Genomic DNA, 27,889 nt, shown 5'->3' with positions numbered 1-27,889 from the left:
CTAAGCACTCCATACACTAGAATCTGTAAGTAACATTACATAACATAACTCAACACTTTTCAAGGTGGTTCATGTTCAACCAACCAGTTAACAATTTAAATAGTTTTAGTAAATAGTCTGGTCGATTTATTGTTATAATTCTGAGATTAGGGCTTGTGATTTTTGGTAATTCAATGGGAGCCTAATTGAAATGCAGAAAATGCAAAATCATTCCAAGATAGGGGGCGGGGCTTCGGTTAAATTGATACCAGCGCGATTTCACTTGAGGGATAATTATAGATAGTTGGATAGCTAACATGTGTGTGTGACTCGGAGTTTATGCTAGCAGTAGGGAGGCAAGATGTTGAAGCACTTTCGGAAACAATTCAACCCGAGGGGAGCGCCACAAGTGAGGAAAATCAGTGGAGTTGCTGCCCACCGAAGCTAACACCTCAGCGGCTAACGAAGAACCGTTTAACGTTACACGTTTCCACAGCCCGACGGTGCCACCAGTTTAGGCCTTCGTTTTATTTACAGCGTCTCCCACATGTTTATACAAAAGTACAAAGCGCTCACATGTGAGGGTTTAAAGACAACTGCTGATTGGAATATAATGTCAAGAAGATCTGCTGCATACTGTCTGTAGGGTTTTGACAAACATTTTCACTGGACATCCAGGAGCCACGCTTCACAGATGGTTCGCTGCTGACTTTTGAGAGAGCCCTTCCTTACCTGCGAGAGATGTCTGACGAATATCAATTATTAATTGATATTGTTAATTAACAATTGTTAATTCAACTCCAACACTAGCTGACTGCAACTAATGGTGAGTAAGCTCGCTGCTTTCTTTATTTAAACTGTGGCGGTTGCTTGTAACTCTGCACGCAACTACATATCTCTGCTTATGGATTTTTGTCAACACTGTTGCAGTCAGTGATGTTGAATTGTGGATGGTAGTGAGTAGGGTGCACACATAGGGCGTGTGTTTTGCTCTCTGTGTTGTGTTGCTACTGGGCCTGTGTGTTTTCAGTAATTTGGTCTCTGGTTTGGTCAGTGCTTTTGATCGCCTTGCTGTTTGGTTGTTCTTTCAAGTTCATGTCAACAGTCTTTAAGTTTGTCTGTAAACCTTGTTGGTGCTTCATTTTTTAAATGCTTTTTATCCTTTCACTGAGATTTCACGGACTTCTCTCTTTAATCTTTTATGTAATGCAATGTTAAGACTGCAATGATGTACAAACAACAATACAACTAGACCTATTTATTTCTCTGACAGCTTTTAAGAACAATATCATGGGCATTTCCAAAGACACATGCGTGTGCATCCTTCACAAGCAACATTATTGCCTTGACTCTGAATGTCTGTCTTGCCTTATACCTACTCGCCTCTTGCCAGGCCATCATTGGAACTAACTACTTGTTCTTAAGTGTCCTTCCTGGTTAAATGAAGGTTTAATAATGTGCAAAACAAAATTCAATACGAAATGAAATGACAATAGAGCCTTTTCAAAATATATTTTGTTGCATTCAGGACATTTTGCTTTATGCTTTAAATATCAGTATACATCACTAAATTGGAATTTCCTTATTGTATTACTCTACAAATATCTAAGTGTTGATATTGAGAAGTAACACTTTCCACTTAAATGCAAGTTATGCGATTCAGGTTCTTGTAACCATAAAAGATGACAGAATAAATAAATGTGTACAAAGTGAGTAAGCTTTGTTGTCTCTTTATGCTTGAACCTTTATCAAGCCTAAACAACAAATCCACTGGGGGGCAGTGTCATCAATATATAAAGTTTTTGAGCTGTGTGGGGAGTTGAAATGGTACATGTTAAATGCAGTTGTTGATGCTCACCCCTACATGTTTTTAAGGAGATGAAATGTTTCAAATGATTGAAATTCTGCACCAATATGCTCTTTGGACAGGTTATATGGCCTTTAATCATGTGGCTTCTCAGATGATTTCTTTTACTGATCTCACTGTCCCATTACCAGTTTGGAGCCTGAGACTGAACTCTGGTATTTCAGTCAGTGTAACCCATCTTTGTATTAGTCCTAATGGTTTTCCTGCAAGGTGGAGCTGATATGAAACAGGACGCCACTCACAGTTCACCACAAGTGTTCCAAAGGTCATAGCTTCACCCAGAGGACTTGTGGCTACCACTTTATATTCTCCAGCATCATCAGGAGAGCACCTAAGGATAGAGAGGTGCATGTATCTGTAAAAATTGGAAGTGGTTGAAGATGGCGCTTAAATAAAAATGTGTCTCTAGTGTTACATATCTGTTCTTTTATTGCACTAGCAGACCTTTCAACATAATTGACTCTTCAGTGTTTGAATTTAGACTCTTCAGTGTTTGAATTTAGGTAATGGAGCATACTTACAAAATAACACCAGCATTTATTTCTCAGTTTAACACATTTTATCTCATAACTTCTCCATTATCTAACCTCACCCACATGTTTTGTAAATGTTTAATTTTATTCCCAGTCAATCCGTTGCAAGGTCGTGCTATTCACACATGCCCCATCTTACACACCCTGTGTCATGTTCATACAGTTTACATGTTCAGAGATTTTGAGCTTTAATTAGGGATTTGAGTGAGTGACCTACCTTCTAATCTCCAGTGAGTTAAGACCAAATTTTTGTTCAAGACAGTAATTCCATGGTTGGGCAGACATCCTCAGTGGCAGACCATCCTTGTACCTGAGGCAGGAAGTTAGAAATATATCTGAGTCTGTTCAAAGTAATGCACGTCTTTCACTAATCAAATGTTAGTTTTTGCTGAATCTATAACAGCCAGAGGGGGGCTTTGATCTCTCATTCTGTCTTGTGCTGGGCAGTGGGCACTGTTGAGGGCAGCCTTTTGCAGCCCAATTGGCTCAATGAGTCCCATATGGGATGCTGAAACCCATGAGCCTCCGGTTATCTGGATCTCAGCTTAGGTTCATGAATACTGAGCACACATGGTCTATTCATCAGCTAGTCTCTAAGCAGCTCAAGTATCAAGGTCGACAGTTTGGCGTGTTGCCTGAATTAACACAGGTAATTTCATATTAATACAGAGGGTGATATTCAACTCAGGGTTCAGAACTGTAGGATCATGACTCTTGTTTTTTTGCAAGCGACTCATGGGCTTTTAATCTGTCTTTATATTCAATCATTTGCATACGCGGGTTTATAACCTAACCTACCTCCTTATCTCTCACACTCTATACTTGTAATGATCGCATGACATACATTGTAGATGAGTCATGAATAAAGCATACAGTGTAGGGCTGCAACTAATGGTTTATTAAAGGTCAGAGTACGGTCCACAGCCAAAAGTTGTATCTTCCAATTGTTTGTTGTATTCGACGGTCCAAAAAAACAAATAATATTTTGCAGTGATATAAGTAGCAGTGAAAAAAGCAGCAAAAGATATAATCAAGACCTGATAAATGGCTTAAATGGTTATTTATTGAATTCGTTGTCAATTAGAAATTTGATTTACTGATCAACGAATCAGCTGATAGTGTCAGCTCTGATACAGTGTTTAAGTAACATAATTTTAGGAGTGCACATCATTATAGACCTTGTCGTTCCTTGAAAGTCATGACTTTGAGTCATGTTTCTTTTTCTTCTCTAACCCACTCCAACCAACCGAGAAACTAAATTACAATGACACCAGTTTGCGCTATGACCCAAGCAATAGAATTTAATAGAAACGTCTGAAAAATTACGGGCCAACGGAGGCCAAGAGAATTGAGTGCAGCACAGACAGAAGTTCTTCTTACCATGTGACCTTTGGGGGTGGACAACCCTGGATGGTGCAGGAGAGTTTGACCGTCATGCCCTCCCAGACAGTATGAGCCCTCAGAGGGATAGGAAAGTCTGGAGCCCTCTGGCTCAGACGCTCTAGGTACTTCATGTGGGCAGATGCCTTCTTTTCTGCCTGGAGCACAAATAGATTCAGGAAAGGCAAAGTGTTTAAACAATTTAATAAATTGATTTTGCAGATAAGATGACATGTATTATGTGCTGATAAATACATTCTGTATCTCTTAAAGTACACTTTATTTGTTTTCTACAGCGAGTGTAGAACTGTTTCTCAACTCATTAAAACAGAATAAGAGAAACAAACTAAGGAAACAAAAAATAAACTGTTGGCTGTAGCATACTTGTGGTGCCTTATCCCCTCTCAACTTAATTAACTCTCTTCATTCTTTGAATTTAGGTTCTGGAGGAGACTTACAAAACAACACCAGCATTTATAAACTGCAAATAGTTTGGATAATATGATTGTGGTTATGTACAGGAGAAACATTGCAGTAAAGAAGAAGTGAAAAATACATATATTGCACCAACCACTAAAAAACATAGATATTTTTTCATGGGGCTGTCTTAACATCCACTCTGCAGCCAATCTCTAAGAAATTGTAGACAAGTCTTCATCACATTTTTACGAATAACTTGTTAAAAATTTTAATTGTTAATACTAGATAGTTTAAATGCAGTGTAGAGGTAAACACTTGAGGTTAGTTTGTGATGAAGTCCATGATATATATTTTAAATCAGTGGTGATCATTCAGCTATATATCACTGAAACGTAAGATTCTGTAAGTTTTCATCCCAATAAATCATCTCACCGCTGCTGTAAAACCTGCTAACTCTCAAACCTTGATGTTGCGTGGCTGAGAACATGATTAACAAGTGTGTTAACAAAGCTGAATACAAGGCAGTCCTTTTTATAGGTCACTTAACTTGACTTGTACCTGATTGCGAAGGGCCCTTCTGTCAACGCGTGTGCGTAACAGATGCTGGTTCCTGATCACATCCAACTCTACCTTCTCAGCCTCATTCCCAAACATGGTCCACTTGTCTCTGTGATACTCTTCATCAGCATCCAGAGTTTCCTTCAGGATGTCCCTGTTGGAACACAAAGGTTTATATATTCAGGTCTATTGTTTTTTTTTTCTGTTAATTGTGTAATTGTACTTCCTGTTTTAGTTACTAAGGGTGGTGAATGCAGATGCAGAACACATAGCAGCAACATTCAAATGTACAATTCATATATATATACACACACAGTTTAACAATTGTTGTAAGTGTGTTAATTATGCACATTTGAAGTGTTTATTTTCAGCTGCACAAAATATTTTCAACCAAAACTAGACGCGAAGTAATTAGCTTCACTTGAAAATTTTGAGTAGGCTGTCAAAACAATTCAGACCTCCATCAGAGGTGGCGACAAGAGCTGAGACAGCAATTCAGACAAAGGTTTGAACATGGTTTGTAACAACACGGATCGACCTGTGAGAGAAGCAAAACGGCAATTTTACATTGATTTTTCTTTCGTTTTGTTTTTTTGGCACAAACGTTTCTTTCTGTCCCGGTCCATTTGCAGACAAATGCTAGTTTTTTGATATTTGGCAGTTTGTCGTTTAAAAGGCTCAGTGATGATGTTGGTGGTTTGTTGCTCCATTTAAACCAGCGTGTCATTTCACATCAGCACAGTCTGTCTTTTATCGGTGGAAAATCAAGCCTCGCTGCCACTGTTGAATCACATCACTGTGAAGCGATGCGGTGCTGGTTCTCTAAAATCTCTCACATGGTGATGTGTACCTCTCCAAGACTCCTTTAGGTGTGGACAGTTCAAGAAGTTTCTGTGTCGCAGCGTGGGTAACCCTGTTGACATCCCTCTCATGAAGTTGGTTGCCACTAAGAGGGCAGGCGGTTTGTAATAGTCTATTTACTCAAAAGAAAAAAAATTTTCTCGACAGCTGCTGAACCTGCGCTCTGGGCTCATTTTACAGGCTGTTAAACAAAACCAGAAGTTTCTTACAGACGTCAGTGAAGCCCTCTTGTGGTCTACAACATATACATGTGTTGGGTATATTGTACATTTGAATATATCCATAACTACATGGCATTGCACATTTTCTTGTGTACGAGCCGTTATTTTGCTTGCGTTTTTTAAAGACAGCATTTTAATACTGCTCTCTCTCTCTCTCATCGCCAGCGGGGTGTGTTGCCTGAACCATCTTTTGATTGATAGTCCCCAGGGCTTAATTATTTGAACACGCCCCCCCCCCCCCCACACACACACACACACACACACACACACACACACACACACACACACACACACACAACAAACAAGGAGACAGAATCTTAAATATTCACAAACACTTCTCTGAGCTTTGATGGCCACTAGAGCATGAATGGCCCTACAAATGCTTGTGATAATTCAGCGAAATGCACAAACAGCATGAATAAATATGCAAATAAATATGTGCATGCATAGATGCATATGCAGACAAGTGCATGCCCACACATACTCACACTCATAGGCACTCAGAAACACGGCTTTGACTTTTTCTGCCACAAACTCAATTAGTAAAGTGTGTGTCTCTTAGTGTTTTTAATCTCTGGGCTCTCAGATTTTAAGCCTTGAGGGAATGAACCACTGGAACACATCAAGTCAGTGGGTATGACAGGGTTTATGGCTTAATTATTGCTCCAAATGGAAATTTTAATATTACTTGTTGGTGCAAAGAATAGCAAACCCCTCCTGCCAAGACAAACCTGGCATGAATAAGTCAGCTGCATAATTTACCCCTTACCACAAGAAGAAGAAGAAAACAGAAAAACCATTATGTGAATCTGATATTAATGTCCAATTGGAGCCAAGCAAGGAACTGGCGCATTCATTTCCACACAAATCAAAACAAATGTCATGCTCCCCCATCTTGCAATACTCAGGCCTTCCAGAAATAGTGTGCCAATCCTCTAGAGCTTTCAACTTCATCCTTCCGTCCTTCCTCTCTTATCCTGGGAGGAGTCAATCATCTCCAGCATTATTAGATATCTAGCCTCCATCCTAAAAAATCCATCCACACCATATTCGTCTCAGCACTTCTGAGTGGGGTAAGATTGGCGGTTTGCTTTAGAGTGAACTGACCTTGCTCACATTTAGAAAGTAGAGGGCTTTAACAGGTGGACAAATTGAGGTGAGACAAGACCGAGGAATTTGAGCTGAGCAGACACTGCTCATTGACGAAAAGAAGGGTTGTGGTAGTGGCATGGGAGAGGGCACCTAATGTGATGTCAAGTTGGCACGGCCACATCACTGCAGCTGAGACTCATTACTGTCAGATGTGTTTTGTCTTTCAAGAGGGTGTGATTGCACCCTCAGTGACCTCCCCGCCTTTTCACTTTCCCTCCTTGGCAACTCTATCTTCTACCATTACCCACCTTCTCCCTCAGTACTCATTGTGACTTCCGTCTGTTCATCTATCCAATGTTAACCAGCAACTTACCAGAAAAAAACTAGATGAAAGAATCTGGGGGGTTTTTTGTTGTTGTTTTTTGCATTGATGAAGACGTATACACACACCAGATATGTCAAATCCTTTTTGACACAACAAAAAGTCTAATCAATGTCTGGATGGATAGAAGAGAACAGCAAACAGGCTGCCACTAAGCCTCCAAATGTGACAGTGTTAATAAGGCAGTTGAACACAGATACTACGTGACCCAGACTGGGGAAGTTGCCCCTCCAGTAGAAAAGGGATTTTGGTAAAGCAAATCCTGTCACAAGAGGCAACAATCCTCTTGCTTCCAGTTCTTGGTGACCTAAACCTCTCTATTCTGGGACTTATTTTTAGATATATGACATCGTCTCCATGACAGCTGAGCAGTAATCCTGTCCTGGCAACATGTTCATAAGACACTTAAAAAAAGTAAAAGATTGCTCACACATGTCATCAACAAAATCCTCTCAGATTCTGATTCACTAATAAGTTCAGTACTTCGTGTACTGGCAGGAAATTAAGTTCAGCTACCAGCCAAGTGCTTACTGTCTGGTAATTTTTCAGTTGACCGGTTACTTCTTATGGTAATGACATATAATATGTCCTGGGCTATTAACTCTTTTAGATAAGTTTAGAGTAGAGTTTGTCTTTCTTCCAGGGCTGCAAATAGTGATTATTTCATTATGATGTGATTAATCTTTCAATAATTTTCTTGATTAATTGATTATACATTTGTTATGTCACAATTAATTAAGTTGATGTCTTCATTATACATTTTTGTCCGACCAACGACCGCAGATTGTTAATTTACTTAAAATCTATTTAACAAGTAATCGTTTTAGCACTACTTTCTACCAGTAAGATGTGGGGCTCCTTCTTCTTCACCATCAAAACAAAAATACAAATACAAAGGTTTCACTGTAAGACTCAGTTGAATGGTTATGGCTTATTGGTTTTATGACATCCGTGAGACAGCAAATGATGGGACAAGTCCCCAGCTGGTCTTTTTACAGACAGATGAGAGTGAGGAAAGAGCCTTGATTTCTGTTGTTTATTGAGACTCTCTATTGGCATAAAAACTCTTGTGCTGTCAATGGCTTGCAGGGCAAAGCACCAGTGAAACTTGACCCACTCGACTTTCTCAAATAAAGCGGAGAGAGAGGATGTGGTGGTGACTACTGATGGAGAGGCAGAATTTTATGATGAGCACAGATCATCCAGGAAGGAAGTCCTCTGGAGAAAAGTGGAGGCTTGCTTTATAGTCTTTGGTTCAGCCTGAGAAGAAGAGACTCATCCACTGTTGTTGCCATTTTTATTCCCACAAAAGAATCCAGAATAAGAAATAAATATAATGTGCCCAAACTGAAGCTGCAGATGGAGATCTCCATTTGTTTTTTCCCCATGGTGTTACTTGATTTCTTTGTTGTGAAGCTTGGCTATTAGGAGTTGGATCGCAACTAACAATTATTTTCATTATAAATCATCTGCAGTAGGGTTTAACAATTAATAGAAATTTTATGAAAAGCTCAACATGGCCTACTGCAATTTTCAAATGGCAGGAGGTATAATATTTGTTAAAGTTGATATGTGTGTCAATTACCATTTAAAATAAAATATCGTCATGCTGCAGAGATGTCCTGGCTTACACACCATATTCTAAAGACTTAAAGGTAGCGTAAAATGTAAATGTAAAATGTATTTTCCTTAGCATATTTGAATAAAAAAGAATTAAGTGCATGTAACGGACATATCGTGAGCCTCAGTCTCTATTGTTTCCTCCTTCATATGTAAATCTCACGCATCCAAAATACCCCCGAAAAACAGGCGAATGCTAGATTTTATGTAACATCTGGGATGTTTACGCCCCTAAGTTCAGGGCACATTAACACACGAAAAAAATTGTAGTCTTTTTTTCAAAAGGCACTGAAATAACAAACAAATTGCAATTTGACACTATGACACTACAACTCCCTTGAGTACTACCTGCACATAGTGTTTGCTCATTGGTCCATTTGTTAAGCCTACCTTGACTGACAACACAGTAAACAAGAAGACGCTGACGTGGAGATTAAACTTGCTGACTGACCACTGGACCACCAACACAGCGGTCAACCAGTGCATGAGTGTGTGTGGCCAGCCAGTGTGGAGAGAAAAAATGCACAGGAGAACAAGAGAAAAGGAAAGTGCCCTTAAATGCTGTAAAATTACAGATGTCTTTATGATTAAGGGACAACATGTTACTACTAGCAGGGCTGCCCTTGTGTCAGATCATATCGTCAAATCACTACCTTTCCAGAGTTAATTCTATTTTTGTAAAAGTAATCATGCCATGTATGAAAGTAGGAGATGCGTTTGTATGGGAATAATATGGAAAATAAAGACCTGTATACTGGTTTCAGGTGGACGTATTCAGTTACTCAGAGCTACAAGAGCTTCATGATGATAAATATAAATCCAGTCAGAAAGCTCTGAGGAAATGCAGATGCATAACAAACAATCCAAAGTGTCCAAAACTGAGAGGCCTTCATAAAATTTTAATCCTGTTGCCTTAATTGTGGATTTTTTCTTAGACTAAATAAGTTATTCTTTACGGTGGCTCCAAGGGCTCAGTGAGGAATATTTTTTTGAGGACTATGAATTTTTTTGAAGACTACTTCTGCATTACCTCGCAATATGTTTTGCGTTCCCTCGCAATACCTTGCCGTAGCAGCATGAACATTTAGCCTATAGGCTAGTGAGTGGACAGTATTGCATAATCCGGTCCAATGTGCTAAAAACAAAGTCACAATAGCCTATTCAACTTACAAGACACAAAACAAAAAATAGACATGCTGGCCAGCCAAAAGAAAGAATGGCATTTATTGTTTAATGCAGCAGTCATTAAACCAAAGTTACTTTGAATCATTTGTGATTTTTAATGCATCTTCAGGAGGTTATTTTATGAGCTTTTCACTATTAGTCAGGCCCGCACAAATACGATGGTAATTTACAGTATGACACTAGACGAGACAGCTGATCTGTATACTGTCAGGGGAGTGAGAATGGCATGCAGGGCTGGAGCATTACAAAGTGCGTAGCCTAATAGTGCAACCCCAAATCTGAAGTATGTTCACCTGTATAGCCTATTTCTAACCTATTTAAATAATAGCAGCATCAGAAGTAGGCTACTTAACATTAGCGGAGCCCTGATGGCTACAAGCTTCTGAAATATAAGCCAGTAGCGGGAGCAGCCTAATAACAGTCGGCTATGTAAACAGTGTGGAAGTGCCGTAGCAGCATGAACATTTAGCCTATAGGCTAGTGAGTGGACAGGACTGCATAATGTGAGATATGTAGCCTCCATATGAAGTCTGACATGTAGGAAACAGTGTCGATCCACTTTGACTGTTTAAGCACCAAGCATCACTGATGTAAACACAGAATCCGCTTCCTCTCATCTTGGCAGGGCCTTGCGCTCTGACAGAACACTGTGTGCCCGCTGCATGCTCCAGGACATTGATGGGGCAGGTCTGCGTAAAGATGTCGGCTTAACAGTCTTCAATTTTCCGGTGTTTGGCAGCATGAGTCCCAACTCCTCCAGACCGGACATTTACTGGGAGCAGCCTTACGTCCAAGCTGGGCCAGCATGGCTCTATCCCGGCTGTCTTCCAACTCCTCTGGAACGATCACCCACCGTGGTGCCTGGTCCTTTTTGATTAAAGCCTACATAAATATGCCTATTGAGCAGTAGCAGGCTACTATATCAACATAGGAAATTCTCCGTTCAAAGTAAAATTCAATAAGCTGGAGTGTTGCGCTGAGAGCAGCTGAGCATATGGCTCAGAAGTAGGCTAACGGAAGAAGACAGGTATTGAGAGGGAACGCAAAACATATTGCGAGGTAACGCAAAGTAGTCCTCAAAAAAAAATTCATCGTCCTCAAAAAAATATTCCTCATTGAGCCCTGGGAGCCACCGTAATTCTTTGCTCTTTGTTTCTAATGAAGATATTTTTTCTACTCTGTATTACAGTACTTACTGCTGTTAAAAATAAATAAACAGTATTTCTGATGCAGCACTTTTAGTATACCGGTATACAATAAGAAGTTACTCTTTTTATGTGTTTATCTTAATAGACTACATGTTGGAAAAAAAAAAAAGAGCTTTACACACACCCTATCAGAGCTAATGATAACATTAGTAGATTCTAGCACGGCAATTTAAGCATGCCATTGTCAACTTAATCATATAAAATACTGCTATACAACATTTGAATTAGTGTGGGATTCAGCCTCTACTCGTTTTGACATGTGACATCAGATATGCGGCTCAGTTCAAGCAATTTATATAAGCAGCAGCTGTCCGGTTGTCTGTCCTCACCACCACGTGTTTTAACACTTTCAGCACTGTAGACCTCTTCAGGCAGTTTATGTGGAGAAATGAATCCTCTGGCCACTTTCCTCCAGCAACTTGAGACTGACACATTCTTCCCCATTCAAGGAGACATGCAATTGTGTCAGATATGTGTGACGTAGCTCTCCCGAGGGGATAACCAGTCTGACTGCGTCTACTGTGACATATTTGGTCGAAGCAGAGGCAGCCGAACCATTTCTGGGTTTTTCTCATGTCGAGAAGATCCTAAGGGACTACATGACTAGCTGGCATCATGTTCAGCAGGCTAATCACAGACAGAGCTGTCACCACTTTGTGAGGCATGATGCACAGCTGGAGAGAGTTGTACGCTTCTAGCCTGGCTGGAGATAGCGTCACACTCATGCTGGATGAGTCCAGATGCACTCCCAGATAAATTATTGACTGGGAGGAAAGGGCAGAGCTCTTTCACTTGTTTATGACAAATCCTAGCAGCAACAGGTGTTTCACAAGCCCCACCGTGTGAAGTCCTGCGCTCTTTCCGGAGGATGCCATCATGATCAGATCGTCCAGAAGGAATAAAACCCTGATGCCTCTTCTGCTCAATGTCTCCAAGGCCGTTTCCACATATTTGGAGAAAGTGTGTGAAGCCAGACGCAAATGGTTGTGCTGAAGCAGTCCTTTTCTGATCTGCTTGGGAAGCTGGGACACAAGTTGCGCTGCAGCATGGTCATCCACACCATGAGCAGAGTCTGTGCCACTGCTGCAGCTGTGGAGAGGGCCAGAACAGCATTTGTTGGGTTTCCAAACTCGTTAGCTACCTTGGGAGGATATGCACTGGGCTGAGCAATGACCGAAGACATGAAGGCGATGAGCAACGAGATATTAAATTGGACAAATAAATTAATAAAAGTCAATTTTGTATTGTTGCATCACTGCATTCTCTCTGCCGCGTGCTCTCTCCTGCTCAATCACACACTCCTTGCACAAAAAGTAGCTACTAGATAGTGATGAGTGGTGGTGTAATGTTATTGGTAGGGCTGAAACGATTTATCGATTAAATCGATTACTAAAAAGCATTGACTCAAATATTTTGCATAGATTCTTCATTTAATCCATTTAAATTGTCCATTTATCCATTTATTTCAAGCTAAAAGAAAACAACAACTGTGGAATGTTACAGTCTGTCCACCGTAGCAACATGTCCACGGAGCAGACCACAGACATGGTAACATTAACGGAAACTTTAGCATTTAACTAAAATCATGATTGATTGTTCAGTTGAAGGCTAGCAAAAGTAAGCCGCAATCTCAGCTATAAATGTATACATGTGTGTTTGTTGTTCTCCTGGTTGGGCCGTGAATTTGGGTTATAACGTCGCAGTCATGAGTTAACTTACACAGCTGATCCCGGAATCAGGTGGGGGCAAGGGGGGGTGTGGTGGTGGGGATACTTCTTAAATGATGCATCGATGAAATAATCTGTAGAATACTCGATTACTGAAATCGTTAGCTGTAGCCCTAGTTACAGGACTAGTAAACAAGAAAAATGCCTCTGCCCCTGTTTTGGGATTATTTTGGATTTAGTGTGGATGATAACCGTGAGCCAGCCAGCACTGGTTCAAAGCTATGTGCACATCCACTCCTCTCAGCCCAGTGATTGGTATCCACTGCAGCAACGAGTGTCATCAGGTCTTCCAGAAGGAGGAAGTTGTGTGCTTTTTCCCTCTCAATTAATTATTCCATGGACCATAATTATTTAAACCCAGCAGACCTGTCTAAGTAGGCTAATTGCATATTACACACACAGTATTGAAAGATAGATGATGTCATACATGCATACATTCATTTTTTTTTATTTTTTTTTTTGCAAAAATATTGCATATACCTTAAACCCCAGTGAAATTTCAGGAGGTAAGAAGGTATAAGTAAATAGATACCACCCAAACCTAATTGATATTGTTCAGACTTTGTTGATGATCAACTAAAACCTCTGCCATATATTCTGATAAATCTTATCTCACCATGTCCTGTGGCGGGGGAAGTTGTCCATGTTCAGGATCTCCTTGACGGACATCAGGTCAGCCGGGATGATGGGATAGAAATCAGAGTAGGAGGCTTCATCTTCGCTGTTCATTCAGAGAACATTGGAAAAATAAAACAAAGCTGGATTATCTTGCATATCATCCAATGACACAGGTGAGAGATTAGAAAATAGATATTTTCCAATGTCATCCTTCAGTTATTTATTCTGTTGATGGAAGTATTGAGAATTCATATTAGCATGCCTATTAATTTGGTCACGGCCTATGACAAATTATCAATCTCAACTTCATCAGATCTAGTTCATTATTCTCCTCTGCCACTAGAAAGCAGCAGTGGGTCTCCAATTCTCTGTCTGAACAGCAGAGGTGGCCATACATCAGAGAGAGCCCCGGTAATGTAGGCAAACATAAAATACATGTGGTTTCATTTATTCAAGCACTCCAGGGATTCAGTTTAAAGCTGGCAACTCTTATCTTATCTCCAGACGGAAAACAGCTTTAATGGATTTTTTTTTTTGCCTCTTCAGTTGTGAACAACTAGCAAGGTAAACAGTGACAAACCAGAATCAAACAAAGTTACATAAATTGCAAAGACATGGGGATACATGAAAGACAGACCCTCTTTGAAATACAATGTCAATATTTGTTGCACAAATACCCTCTGTCAATCTCTGCAGCTCAGGGGTAAGCCACCAAGGGTGGTCCATTGTGTGTGGCACAGCAGATTTGTCACTGGTATAAACTAAAGTGTTTTCTAAAATATTATAATGGAATTCGCAGATTCAGATTGTAATTTCAACCATCTTCTCTTGCCAGACAAAAGATGAGTTAACAATAACAAGATATCGGTTACAATGACAGCCCTGTCAGTGTTTTGTTACACAACTGCTGGTAATTAAACTGAGAATGTAGTCTCTACAGTTTGTTTTCTATCAGGACACACATGGTGCAATGTTTTCAAAGGTACCGTGTGTAATTTCTGGCCACATGTTCCAAACAAATAGTGGGGAAAGCATTTCACCTCCTCCTCCAGTTTTTTTTCTTTATAGTGATCTGGTAAGCAAACTATGTAACTTGTAAGCTGCTTTATTTGGTTATTGTTAAACTGATGACAACGATTTCACACCCAGTCTGCCCAGACAGAGACAGGGAAGGTAAAGTGGTGGCAGGAGGCAAAGAAGAGGTAGCAGAGAAAAGAGAAGCCGAGGAGCTCTACTTTTTTGCCCTCTTAAGTTGGACTGAAGGCAGACTGGACAGTGACTCATTAACATCCAAACAGTTACTACTTAAAATGTTTTTATTGTTTTAAACTAAAATTCTGTTCATATTGGACACATTGCACCCTCACACATGTTAGGTGCAAATCCAAATCCAGCTACCAACCAGGGCAGTGACCGTTTTGTGCGAGCAATGGTAATACCATCATCAGCTGCTTCTGCTCTGTCAGTGTTCCTCTTTTCATCACTGGTGTACATACATGCATGCTATTGTCTACAGGCAGATAACATAATCGGGAGGAACATGGGCTCCAGATGTAAGCACAGGCAAATGCTGACTGTGTGGTGTTTACAAGCCAAAGGGTTTTGGATCTGAGCCAGGAAGTTGTTCATGGTACAATGGCAATTTTAATTGTTGAGGCATCATAGCATGCAATCATATGCAATGTTCCATTTTTTCCGTTTGAGTCAACTTGTGGTTGAGCTGTTTGTGTTCCAACTGGAACACAAACTGCACATGATGAACCCGACATAAAGAGCAGCAACTAGGCACATACAGTAAAGTGATACTAAAACAATAAGGAGAGCCATTTGCTGTCTCTTCCTGTGAGGATGTAGAGTAGTCTCCTTATCATGGGCGCATAGTCATACCCATGCATGCACACACACACACGCACACACAGACAATAGTGTGTAAGCCAACACTAAAGCATGAGCTTCCCATTTAAAGCACCAACAATAAACTGAGTTGACCTTTTCTATGTGCACCCCCGTAAACAGGAGAGGGGCATTTGTTGTTGGTGACAAGGTCACTTGAGGCAATGAAGCTGTAACCAGAGAAGCATTAATTTTTGCTCAGCCTTTGTCTACAGATGACTGTTGCTCTTTTAACAAGAGTAATTACAACAGCAGTGACAGGATATTTTAAGTTTGAAGGCTATTCTTGGTATACTTGTGTCAGTAGATCTTCATTTACAGCATGATTTTGCCTAATGTTGAAGTAAAGTACATTACAGTACAACGTAGCCCCATTGAAAAGGATAAATAGTTTTTGGTTGTTTAGATCTGCCAGGACTGTATATTTACTCAGGTGTATAACTACCGCTGCTGCTAACATCTAGCCTCAGGCATTACTTTCAACAAGCCATCTTACAAATCGCAATGCAAATTGACATGACTTCTCGTTTTCTTTTGTTTGTAAGCTGGGAAATTTCCCCATTTCATGGTGTTCAGATGACAACTTCTGCTTTTGCCATCTTATTTTTCTCTTTCCTTTATTTAGGTTCCCTTTGAGTGTTTGCTGAGAGGCTTGGGCCGTTGAAAAATGTACTGCAGAGCCTGCGGCTGGGCAGTATCACAAGACTATATATATATATATATATATATATATATATATATATACACACACACTCACACTCACCTAAAGGATTATTAGGAACACCATACTAATACTGTGTTTGACCCCCTTTCGCCTTCAGAACTGCCTTAATTCTACGTGGCATTGATTCAACAAGGTGATGAAAGCATTCTTTAGAAATGTTGGCCCATATTGATAGGATAGCATCTTGCAGTTGATGGAGATTTGTGGGATGCACATCCAGGGCACGAAGCTCCCGTTCCACCACATCCCAAAGATGCTCTATTGGGTTGAGATCTGGTGACTGTGGGGGGCCATTTTAGTACAGTGAACTCATTGTCATGTTCAAGAAACCAATTTGAAATGATTCGAGCTTTGTGACATGGTGCATTATCCTGCTGGAAGTAGCCATCAGAGGATGGGTACATGGTGGCCATAAAGGGATGGACATGGTCAGAAACAATGCTCAGGTAGGCTGTGGCATTTAAACGATGCCCAATTGGCACTAAGGGGCCTAAAGTGTGCCAAGAAAACATCCCCCACACCATTACACCACCACCAGCAGCCTGCACAGTGGTAACAAGGCATGATGGATCCATGTTCTCATTCTGTTTACGCCAAATTCTGACTCTACCATCTGAATGTCTCAACAGAAATCGAGACTCATCAGACCAGGCAACATTTTTCCAGTCTTCAACTGTCCAATTTTGGTGAGCTCTTGCAAATTGTAGCCTCTTTTTCCTATTTGTAGTGGAGATGAGTGGTACCTGGTGGGGTCTTCTGCTGTTGTAGCCCATCCGCCTCAAGGTTGTGCGTGTTGTGGCTTCACAAATGCTTTGCTGCATACCTCGGTTGTAACGAGTGGTTATTTCAGTCAAAGTTGCTCTTCTATCAGCTTGAATCAGTCGGCCCATTCTCCTCTGACCTCTAGCATCAACAAGGCATTTTCGCCCACAGGACTGCCGCATACTGGATGTTTTTCCCTTTTCACACCATTCTTTGTAAACCCTAGAAATGGTTGTGCGTGAAAATCCCAGTAACTGAGCAGATTGTGAAATACTCAGACTGGCCCGTCTGGCACCAACAACCATGCCACGCTTAAAATTGCTTAGATCACCTTTCTTTCCCATTCTGACATTCAGTTTGGAGTTCAGGAGATTGTCTTGACCAGGACCACACCCCTAAATGCATTGAAGCAACTGCCATGTGATTGGTTGATTAGATAATTGAACAGGTGTTCCTAATAATCCTTTAGGTGTGTGTGTGTGTGTGTGTGTGTGTGTGTGTGTGTGTATATACGCACGCACGCACGCACGCACGCACGCACATATGACATTAATAGGAACAGGAACATACACACACTTGCACTCACGCAAGCAAACACTTTGGAAAGAGCTGATACTGTTACTTTGTGCAGGAGAATTAGGTTGTGCATGCGTTTATAACCAACAGGCTTCCTCAAAATATTAACTTGGTGTTATTAGGACATAAAAAAGGGTAGAACTTCTGAATGCACTGGATGATCTGCCCTCATTGCCATATGCATGTCAACAACTTGTATGTACTTCTATAACTGTGTACAAACTAGAAAAACCAAACTTGGTAGCCGAAACGGTTTTCTTCTTTAGTAGGTTTGTTTGCCAAACCTACCCAGAGACCACTTTATGCGATCTAACATGAAGATAAATTTGAGTGTGCTCCCACTGAGGATGTTCTGCGTATAAATTTCACAATGCACCTGCTTTCTCTCTCTCTAACAAAGGGAGTGTTGAACTTTAAGATCGGTTGAACTAAGCTTGATGTAGTAATTGCTTATTTTCATCATCCCTAAGGAGAAAAAATTGTCTAATTCCCTTTATTCTGCAATAGAGATTGTAGACCCACAGGTTAGGCTAATTTAATAACTCTCTGCAGCAGAGGGGCTGTGAAAATGAAGGCAAATTTGACTTGAGACTATTAGGGCAGAACCAGAAGTGATTTATATTGGATCACATTGGAGTCATCTGGGAGCACTGGTGAGCCTGCCATCATTTTTGCAACTGGACAGTTCTACTGCATGCGAGTGAGCGTCTCCAGGTGTGGAAAAAGTATTATGGAATAAGCTACTATTACATTGCTGATATTTTACTTGAACACTTGTAAAAACCATCCTTAAGTTGGCAGGAAATGGGTTGACTTACTAAAACATTTTGAGGTAGAATCTAACATCAAAAGAAACAGAATAAGCCTTGGGTGAAACTCTGCTCAAGGTTCATTTAGTAGCTGTTCTGGAGCTTTCTATCATGCCACATAATAGAAGTTCAATTGCATTTTAAGGACTGCTGTTCCCAAAGTCGGCAATTGACTTTGACCATACCATCGTCCCAGACCTCACTCAAGGGTAAAAGTGGCGCCAACTCTTCTGTCACACTAAAATAAAAAAAATAAGCTGCCTGTTTCTTATTTTAATCTGACGGGTTATTTATTTTTTTATATATACAGTGGGTACGGAAAGTATTCAGACCCCTTTCAATTTTTCACTCTTTGTTTCATTGCAGCCATTTTCCAAAAATCAAAAAAGTTCATTTTATTTCTCAGTAATGTACACTCAGCACCCCATCTTGACAGAAAAAAACAGAAATGTAGAAATTTTTGCAAATTTATTAAAAAAGAAAAACTGAAATATCACATGGTCATAAGTATTCAGACCCTTTACTCAGTATTTAGTAGAAGCACCCTTTTGATCTAATACAGCCATGAGTCGTTTTGGGAAAGATACAACAAGTTTTTCACATCTGGATTTGGGTATCCTCTGCCATTCCTCCTTGCAGATCCTCTCCAGTTCTGTCAGGTTGGATGGTAAACGTTGGTGGACAGCCATTTTCAGGTCTCTCCAGAGATGCTCAATTGGGTTTAAGTCAGGGCTCTGGCTGGGCCATTCAAGAACAGCCACAGAGTTGTTGTGAAGCCACTCCTTCGTTATTTTAGCGTGTGCTTAGGGTCATTGTCTTGTTGGAAGGTAAACCTTCGGCCCAGTCTGAGGTCCAGAGCACTCTGGAAAAGGTTTTCGTCCAGGATATCCCTGTACTTGGCCGCATTCATCTTTCCCTCGATTGCAACCAGTCGTCCTGTCCCTGCAGCTGAAAAACACCCCCACAGCATGATGCTGCCACCACCATGCTTCACTGTTGAGACTGTATTGGACAGGTGATGAGCAGTGCCTGGTTTTCTCCACACATACCGCTTAGAATTAAGGCCAAAAAGTTCTATCTTGGTCTCATCAGACCAGAGGATCTTATTTATCACCATCTTGGAGTCCTTCAGGTGTTTTTTAGCAAACTCCATGCGGGCTTTCATGTGTCTTGCACTGAGGAGAGGCTTCCGTCGGGCCACTCTGCCATAAAGCCCCGACTGGTGGATTGCTGCAGTGATGGTTGACTTACTACAACTTTCTCCCATCTCCCGACTGCATCTCTGGAGCTCAGCCACAGTGACCTTTGGGTTCTTCTTTACCTCTCTCACCAAGGCTCTTCTCCCACGATTGCTCAGTTTGGCCGGACGGCCAGCTCTAGGAAGGGTTCTGGTCGTCTCAAACGTCTTCCATTTGAGGATTATGGAGGCCACTGTGCTCTTAGGAACCTTAAGTGCAGCAGAAATTTTTTTGTAACCTTGGCCAGATCTGTGCCTTGCCACAGTTCTGTCTCTGAGCTCTTCAGGCAGTTCCTTTGACCTCATGATTCTCATTTGCTCTGACATGCACTGTGAGCTGTAAGGTCTTATATAGAAGGTGTGTGGCTTTCCTAATCAAGTCCAATCATTATAATCAAACACAGCTGGACTCAAATGAAGGTGTAGAACCATCTCAAGGATGATCAGAAGAAATAGACAGCACCTGAGTTAAATATGAGTGTCACGGCAAAGGGTCTGAATACTTATGACCATGTGATATTTCAGTTTTTCTTTTTTAATAAATTTGCAAAAATTTCTACATTTCTGTTTTTTTCTGTCAAGATGGGGTGCTGAGTGTACTTTTTTGAACTTTTTGATTTTTGGAAAATGGCTGCAATGAAACAAAGAGTGAAAAATTTAAAGGGGTCTGAATACTTTCCGTACCCACTGTGTGTGTGTATATATATATATAATTATTATTTGGAGAGCTGTTCTGGCTGTTGCATTTTTGCAGTCCAATTTACTGCTGTTGAATGTTTGTCTTTCATGCCACTGGTTGACTGGAACACCTCCTATTTACTGTACATGACACTTTACAATAACACTACTAACCACAAACTAATTGAACTGCAACTGTACACAAAGTTGACTTCATTTATTCAATGGCCAACTCCACCTGTGTGTGTGTGTGTGTGTGTAGGGGGTAGGGCTGGGCGCCATTTAAAACACTTATGATAAAATCTTTTTACAACAACAACAAATTGTGTGCTAATTTGTTCGCGATTCAAGTTAATTAAATCAAACTTTTATTGAACATTCGTTCTATTGTTGTTGAGTAAATAAATAATAATATATCATGATAATTATCATTATTTTATTGCCCAGCATTAGTGTATGTCATCCTGCAACTGAAAAAACCAAAAACAAATCAGCTGTGATCAGTCAAGACATTAAGCAACATAATCAGATTTACTCACTTTATTATTTATAAAAGTGTGAATTTTAGGGCATAAACTGTAAACACCACATAAGTAGTTTGTTTATATGTATATTATATTTTAATGTGATACATTTAAATGTTCTCTGCTATATGTAGGTTTGTTGCAAAACATTTTCAGTCTTAGCAATAAAATTAAGATGTTAATTTTACATCCTAGTTTTTGTCTGTTTTCTTACATCTGTTTATAGATGATAATATACAGATAATTTAACTAGGTTTCAAGAGTTTTTCTTTTTTCAGTTTAGTTGCCTTCCTTGCCATTTTCTTTATTAGTACAGAGATTATTTTCTCATTTTGTCTAATTTCAGGAGACTAATTTCAGAAACATTGAAACAAGAGATACTGCACTGGAATAACACTGAATTATCTCAACTCATTGACAAAATGTTCCAGTTTTAATTAAAATCCGGGTTAAGGGCTGAATATGAGACTTGATAACTTGTCCAGATGAACATTGTTTTTCAGTGTGTAAAACACCTCAAGCTGCTTCTAAATAATACTGATTATACAACTTCCTTGTAGCTAGAAAATACAGAAGCAGTGTTGTCCCAAAGGTGAGGGAGAGCGTGTTTGTGTTAAATAGCTTGCAGTTAGGATTCCCAAACTAAAACATGTATGACATAGGTGTTAAAAATAATGAGCCAATGTCTTGTCCTCCCCAAAACTCAGCTTGTGTGTGTCATTGGCTTTTGCACTTGGTCACCATAAATCCATCAACAGTAAATCCTCTAAATTTTAATTGGAAGCCCAGACTTTATTTTGTATTACTTTATAAAAGTTTTCTTAAAGTGTTGCTTAAAGGATAAGGCTGACTATATTCTATGTTTTTATTACTTTTAACAAATCTCACCAAAACCAATGATCTGTTAATCTGTCTCTCAATACTTTCCAACGTCCACAGCCTGTGTGTAACACTCCGTAAGCCCATTTGTTCCTTCTGAATATGTAAATCTTAAATAACAGGTCTTGAATACAGAGTTTATTTATTTTTTTACTCAAACAGGGGACTGTTTTCAGCTGCGTATTTGGTGCACTAGTGAGTATTTGCAAAAGGACTGTAAATGTGAGATTTGCTGTAAGTGCCCATATTTATTGCAGTGTAGGAACATCACCCATTTTAATGATGAAATTCGCTGATATGTTCATTAATACTTTTTGGACAATGGATCTCTACGGCGCACAGGAATACGCCATATCAGGATATGGCTATGCAGGCAATATTTTAAATTTTTACAATTTAGAATCAATTTATGGTTGGATTTGGTCTTTTCACTGGATTTGTTGACAATAGGAAAACCATAGAATATCGCCAGCCTCATCCTTTAAAAATAACGAGCATTCTAACAAAAATAATTCATCCTCGTTTATTTCTGTATATCATCATATAATTGTTCTATCAGTCATTTGCTTTTTGTAGCATAAAGGAATCTACAAACTGCATCTCATTTTCCAATTCTGTTGTAATATGATAATGGTGAAACAATATTACTTTCCTACTCCATCCTACTGTATGTCAGGCAATTGTGGAATGTAACTAACTACAAGTCAGTACTTTACTTTCCAGTGTTTCCAGTTTGTGCTCTTTTATAGTTCTACCCCACTACAGAAATAGTCTACTTTTTACACATTCAAATTTATCTGACAGCTATAGTTACTTTTAAATTAGATTCAACATTAAAATCTAATATTTTAATATGGCTTATAAAATATAACACATTGTAAAGATTAAACCAGTAGTTTCCAACCTTTTTGGCTTGTGACCTCTTACGAAAAAGCAGTGTGTAGTTGGGACCTTATGTCACATTTCGCACGTCTTTCACCATAGAGACATTTCCCATTTAAAACATTTCATATAGTTAATTTTAAATAACAGTTTGGGGCCAAAAGACATAAAATTATCTGATATTTCACTGAACAAAGAACCAAAAAATTATGTCCAGAGAACATGTTTGCACCTGGAAGTGAAGGTCTTCTTCTTTATCTGGGAGGACAGTCGCATGCTGTGAGACATCTGGGACGACTGCTCCTCCTGCTCTCGCTTCATCACCATCCTGGTTTCCATGGTAACTCCCCAAATGGTACCTGTGGAGGCAGGGGAGGTCAGGAGGGAGGGAGGGAGGATGCAGAGGTGTGTAGGAGGCAGTGCCATTCGGAGTCAGTGGAAGTCAGACACTTAAAGCACTGTGTAGCCCTGACCAGAAACATAGCTACTTTATGTTTGTAAACAGTCACTCATATCTGGAGCTGCTCAAAGCGGTATGTTTCACATTGAATGCAGATGAATTGCCATATTAAGAGCCACTTTACACTGTGGAAGCTTCAGCCATGGCAAGAGACACAACGATTTATGTTGTGCTTTGTATTCAAATGGGACCTTGTACTTACATGTCTAGTACTTTGCTTAGTTGAGGTGGTAAAGTCATGACTCTTTCATATCATGGTGGTGCAGAATTGTGAATCAGCGCCAGCCTCATCCCTAAAGAATTATAATTGAACCCAAGGGATATGCTAAGGTTATGCAAAATGCTAGCAGCGTCATTTAGCTGTCTGATAGATTACTGTTATCTGCAGAGGCACAAGTCTTCTGATATTTTGAAATGTCTTGGGACTAGTAGCAACCCAAAGAGAAAGTGGAGTGCTACTATTAACATAATGTTTCTGAATCAATATCAATCTTGGTTCAAACTTGTGTCAGCGTCCTGACTTCAATTTCCAAAAGAGCTCCAAACACACCTAACATAAGTGGGTTACAATTCAAAATGTCACTTTGGGGAGAAAAACTGGTGTTGGAAATTCAATAGTCAGCACTTTGAAAACAGACAGTCTTTTAATATGAAGCTATTTTATTTTAAGTAAACAGGGCTGCAACATGATTATTTTCATTGATTATCCTGACAAATTATCTTTTCGGTAAATGGGTGGGTCTTACCTATTTTGAAATGAAATACTTCAAATCATGAAAACTGCTGTACATTTCATGTATTTTTGTGTGTGTGTGGTTTTAGGCGTAGGTGTGGAGAAAAGGTGTTTCAGTCCCACGTTTAAATGAATTACCCCTTTTGTGGGTCGCAGAGCCACTAATAATTCATCAGTTGAGGTCTGCCATGCCATTCCCCACACCCTGCCCATCATTAATCATTTGGCTTCTTTGGGGAAGAGAATGCAGAACCTACCCAACAAACAGAATCAGGTCACGTCTGAGTGATGGCTTCATTCACCCACTCCCAATAGCAACCACCTGTGTTAGCGCCATAAACAACCGTAATTTGTTATTTCTTCTTATCATCTTCAATTACATTGTGGAAAACTGCAGCGAGTTAGCTAACAGGCTAATAAGCTAGCGGGCCAGCTGATTCCCCTGTTGCTCTTTTTGTGGCTCACTGTTGCGCAAGGAGGGAGGTTTGTTTGAACACTGTTAATTGAAGGTCAACCTCTGGCACATTAAAATTGATCAGTCTCCATGGGTAGGCTGGGATCCTAGGCCCCAGGGGGAAGCAGAGCAAAAGCAATGCAGCGTTCTTATTTACACACACTGCAGTTTTCAGTCTCTGGAGTGAAATGAGTGCTCAGTTTCCAGGTCTCTGATAACAAAAAAAAATATAAACAGAGGAACAAGGGGACAAATCATTTACTATTCTACTCGTTGACGGTGGGGAAGCGTTGTCTGTACAGTACAGTAGCTTGCTTTATGCCATCCCCAGAGAGTTATTTAAAGCTCCATCCACTGAGGCCATCAAAAGACAAGACCATTAAGAAGTTCAGCTAGCTGGAGAAACAAGAAAAGACTCTCAAGAGAGACAACAATAAAAATAAAACCTTCCTGACAATACAAATAAATAATAATAATTAACAGATTTAAGAAGGTTTGGTATTGCTGCACACAGTGGGTGCTTTTTACTCCTACATAGTGGTTTTATATTCATTGAGGGTTGTCATGTATTGATGCATCAATAACCTGTCTTACCTGATGAAAGGCAAAAAAGCCAAATGTCATTTGTGCTAGATTTAGATGAAGGCTGAGTAAAGGAAATCCCACTCACGCTTTCTTTAAAGAAACAGGTGATGTCCTCTGGATGTCAAAGCTTTATAGAACCGATATATCTCACTTCCTTTTTTGTCTGCCTGTCTGTCTCTGTCCTTGAAGATCTTGTTTAGTACTTGTCCTCTCAGTATCACCTCCTACTATCTGTCTGCGTCTACCTCCCTCTCTCTCCTCTGTCTCTCTTGATAAAGCGCTGAGGGTGACCCTGAATGCGTAGTGTCCTTCAGTGCCAAGAATGTGGACAACACAATGCTCTCTCATTCTTAAGTTGGTAAATATAGACCAATGACACCTCCCTTATACACTACACTCCTAAAAGGACACCGCAAAACACACACATAGATACAGATCCTTGTCATGAGCCAGATCGATCTGCAGGCGGCGGTACAAGTGACTAAGGGATGACACAATAGCTCCCTGGACAATAAAAGAGGTTGGCCCAAAATGACCTGAGCAGCTGAAAGGAACAGCTGGAACAGCCTCAGGAGAACAACTGGCTGTGGTGGAACTATAAATGTCTGCTGAATAACTGTCACTTAAAGAAATCTATATTTATTTCAGCCCTCTCTGCTCTATCCCACCTGGGTAAAATAATACAAAATTAAAGGCTGGGAAATGACAAACAGGAAGTCACAGGAGGATGAGGACTATGGACAGAGATGGAAGATGCTGACACAAAAGGAGAAAGGGGAAAGGAGCAGCTGTTAACTAGAGATAGTTTGAGAGTGGGAGTCTAACTATTTGGCTCAGTCTGACATTGGACTTTGTTTTTTAAAAAAGCAAGAGGTTAATAATGATGGAGACAACACCTGAGACTCCCATGTAAATCTCCTGTTATACTCCACCTTCCATTCTACTTCTATTTCTGTATCTCGTCCTTTCACTGCTCTATCATTTCTCCTATATTTCCTGTAATGCTCCTCCATAGGATATAATATTTCTTATTACTTGAAGGATGCCCACTTGTTTTTTTTTTTGTTTGTTTTTTTTTAATTTGTACTTATCTTGTGTTGTCATGTTTGTTTGGTTTTGTGTGTGTGTATTTGTGTGTCCAGTGGTGATGACTGATGGGGATGAAAAGCACACAGGGGCATTGAGGAAAGAAGGCATCACTCAAGCCCACAGCATTGGATGGAAGGATGGGGGTTATTTATAAGCGTTTAGGGGGCACACCTGCCTCTGGAATATCACTACACAATACCAGCTACTGTTGCCAGGCCTTCACTTCTCATCATACATCAGCAGTGACTGTCAGACTAAGAATAACTACTGGAACAAAGCAGCTGAGGTCCACCTTTTATTAGTTCCTCTTCTTTCGGAAGGCTCCTCAGCTTCCTGCTCTACCAGAAACATGTCAGTGTTGTCTTCTATTTCTTACAGTGCTTATATTTGAAAGTGGGGTGCTCCTGTGTTTTCTTCAAAGCTCTGAGACAATAGAACCTTTTTAATATTTTTACTTAGAAGTAGTGCCAGGCCTGAAAATTTAACCTGTACAGTCTGTTTAGTGCCTGATTACTTTAGATCTCTAATGCAATTCAATTTGGGTGCACTTCCCCAGAGCACCTGAGGCACAAAATATATAATGAGTTTGTACTTGTGCCAGGTGAAACATAAATGGCAAGCCAACAGTGAATAAATATTTTCAGCACACTCAGAATGACTTATCATGTTTTATTAATCATTAATGCTAATTCACAATTCATGCTTGCTCTGTGCCTTTACTTGCATAACTTATGAATAAAAACCAGAGCCAATGTGACAAACATGTATTCCCTGTTGGATGTTCTTGCATTTATCTGCACCTCACAGATGCAGAGGATATCAAAGCCTGTAATGGATGAGTCGCTGTGGAGACAACACACTGTGGTATCCCAGATGTATTCATCCGGGGCCCTTTGCAAGAAACACGTGAAAGAATTGGAGGATGGTTTAACAACTTGGAGGGATTGACATGTATAACTTGTTGGCATGCCTACATCTGAAATATTTTATGCAAGGATCAGAAACATCAACCAAAAAATAACTTGTGCAGCTTTGAATAAAGTATTGCTCTTACTGTAACTGCCAATTTAGATTTGTATTTCCTTGAACTGCTGAACATCTCTGGGCTTGCCCGAATTGTGTTTGGTGAGTGCAAGTGTGATTTAAAGTGTGATCTTGTAGCACAGTAAATCCCTACACATCCTTTTGTTAAAATGACTCTGAGTTTATTGTTAATGTTTTCCCCCTGTGAGTTTGCAGCTCACGTTTACAGTAAATCTGGTATAACATGAGCCAGAGGCCAGGATGTGAAGGGAAATCAGACATTTTAATATTGTAGATATAGTATGACTTTCTTTGATGTGGGGTTCTTTTTCATGTTTTTGACAAGCAATCATAATATCACAATCTTTTTGATAAATTATAAATATGTTTTAATGGATCTGACATTTCTGTTAAGCATATCCTCTGACAATTGAGTTTCTCTTAGCATCACTTTATTATTTTGACATCTCCCTTACCTCCCTTATGGGCAAATAACACAGTAGCCATGGAGATCTTATACTGAGATGTCCATACATCATTATACTGTGTATATAATGATAAAAGTGAAAATACACTTTTGGTTTAGAAAGAAAATGTGAGGTATCTACACAATATTGGCATGCTCAGGCTGGACTCTCTTCTTGGTTTTCAACAGCCATCTGTCAGTTTCTGAGACTGAAGCAATCATTGTTCCTCAGAGAACTGACTTGGTGGAAACTAAATATAATGAAACTTTCTTTTCATCTTCTCACCTACTAGTGACTGAGCCCAGAATAGAGCTTAATGGACACCAAAGTCTCCTGGATGATCCATCATTTCCTGGCCAGCCTTGACAGCTGTTTATTGTGCCCTTTTCTAATCAAGGACCCATTAAGAGCTCATTAGAATGCAAGAGAGGAAAGGGAGGGGGTGGAGTGATTGCATCCAATT

The 27,889-nt window shown here is 40.0% G+C and overlaps 1 protein-coding gene and 1 long non-coding RNA gene across 2 annotated transcripts in view; one reads left to right on the top strand and one right to left on the bottom strand.

The window, feature by feature from the left end:
- Nucleotides 1-25,064, bottom strand: part of myom3 (myomesin 3) — a 65,708-nt gene extending 40,644 nt beyond the window's left edge. The window contains 7 exon segments of the mRNA XM_038710850.1: nucleotides 2,089-2,177; nucleotides 2,597-2,689; nucleotides 3,760-3,917; nucleotides 4,738-4,891; nucleotides 13,650-13,754; nucleotides 22,848-22,974; nucleotides 24,933-25,064. Coding sequence (XP_038566778.1) covers nucleotides 2,089-2,177; nucleotides 2,597-2,689; nucleotides 3,760-3,917; nucleotides 4,738-4,891; nucleotides 13,650-13,754; nucleotides 22,848-22,954 — 706 coding nt within the window. The 5' untranslated portion in view covers nucleotides 22,955-22,974; nucleotides 24,933-25,064.
- Nucleotides 310-26,703, top strand: LOC119897259. Its single transcript, XR_005443385.1, has 2 exons — nucleotides 310-805; nucleotides 25,990-26,703. It is a non-coding gene; the product is annotated as an uncharacterized LOC119897259 (long non-coding RNA).
- Nucleotides 26,704-27,889: the final 1,186 nt, after the last annotated feature.

This window comes from Micropterus salmoides, unplaced genomic scaffold (assembly GCF_014851395.1).
Source record: "Micropterus salmoides isolate LMB-PRFRI ecotype aquatic unplaced genomic scaffold, ASM1485139v1 Ms_hic_scaffold_11, whole genome shotgun sequence".
NCBI lineage: Eukaryota > Metazoa > Chordata > Actinopteri > Centrarchiformes > Centrarchidae > Micropterus > Micropterus salmoides.
The sequence above is the reverse complement of the archived record's forward strand: the minus strand, read 5'-3'. Positions and strand labels throughout refer to the sequence as shown.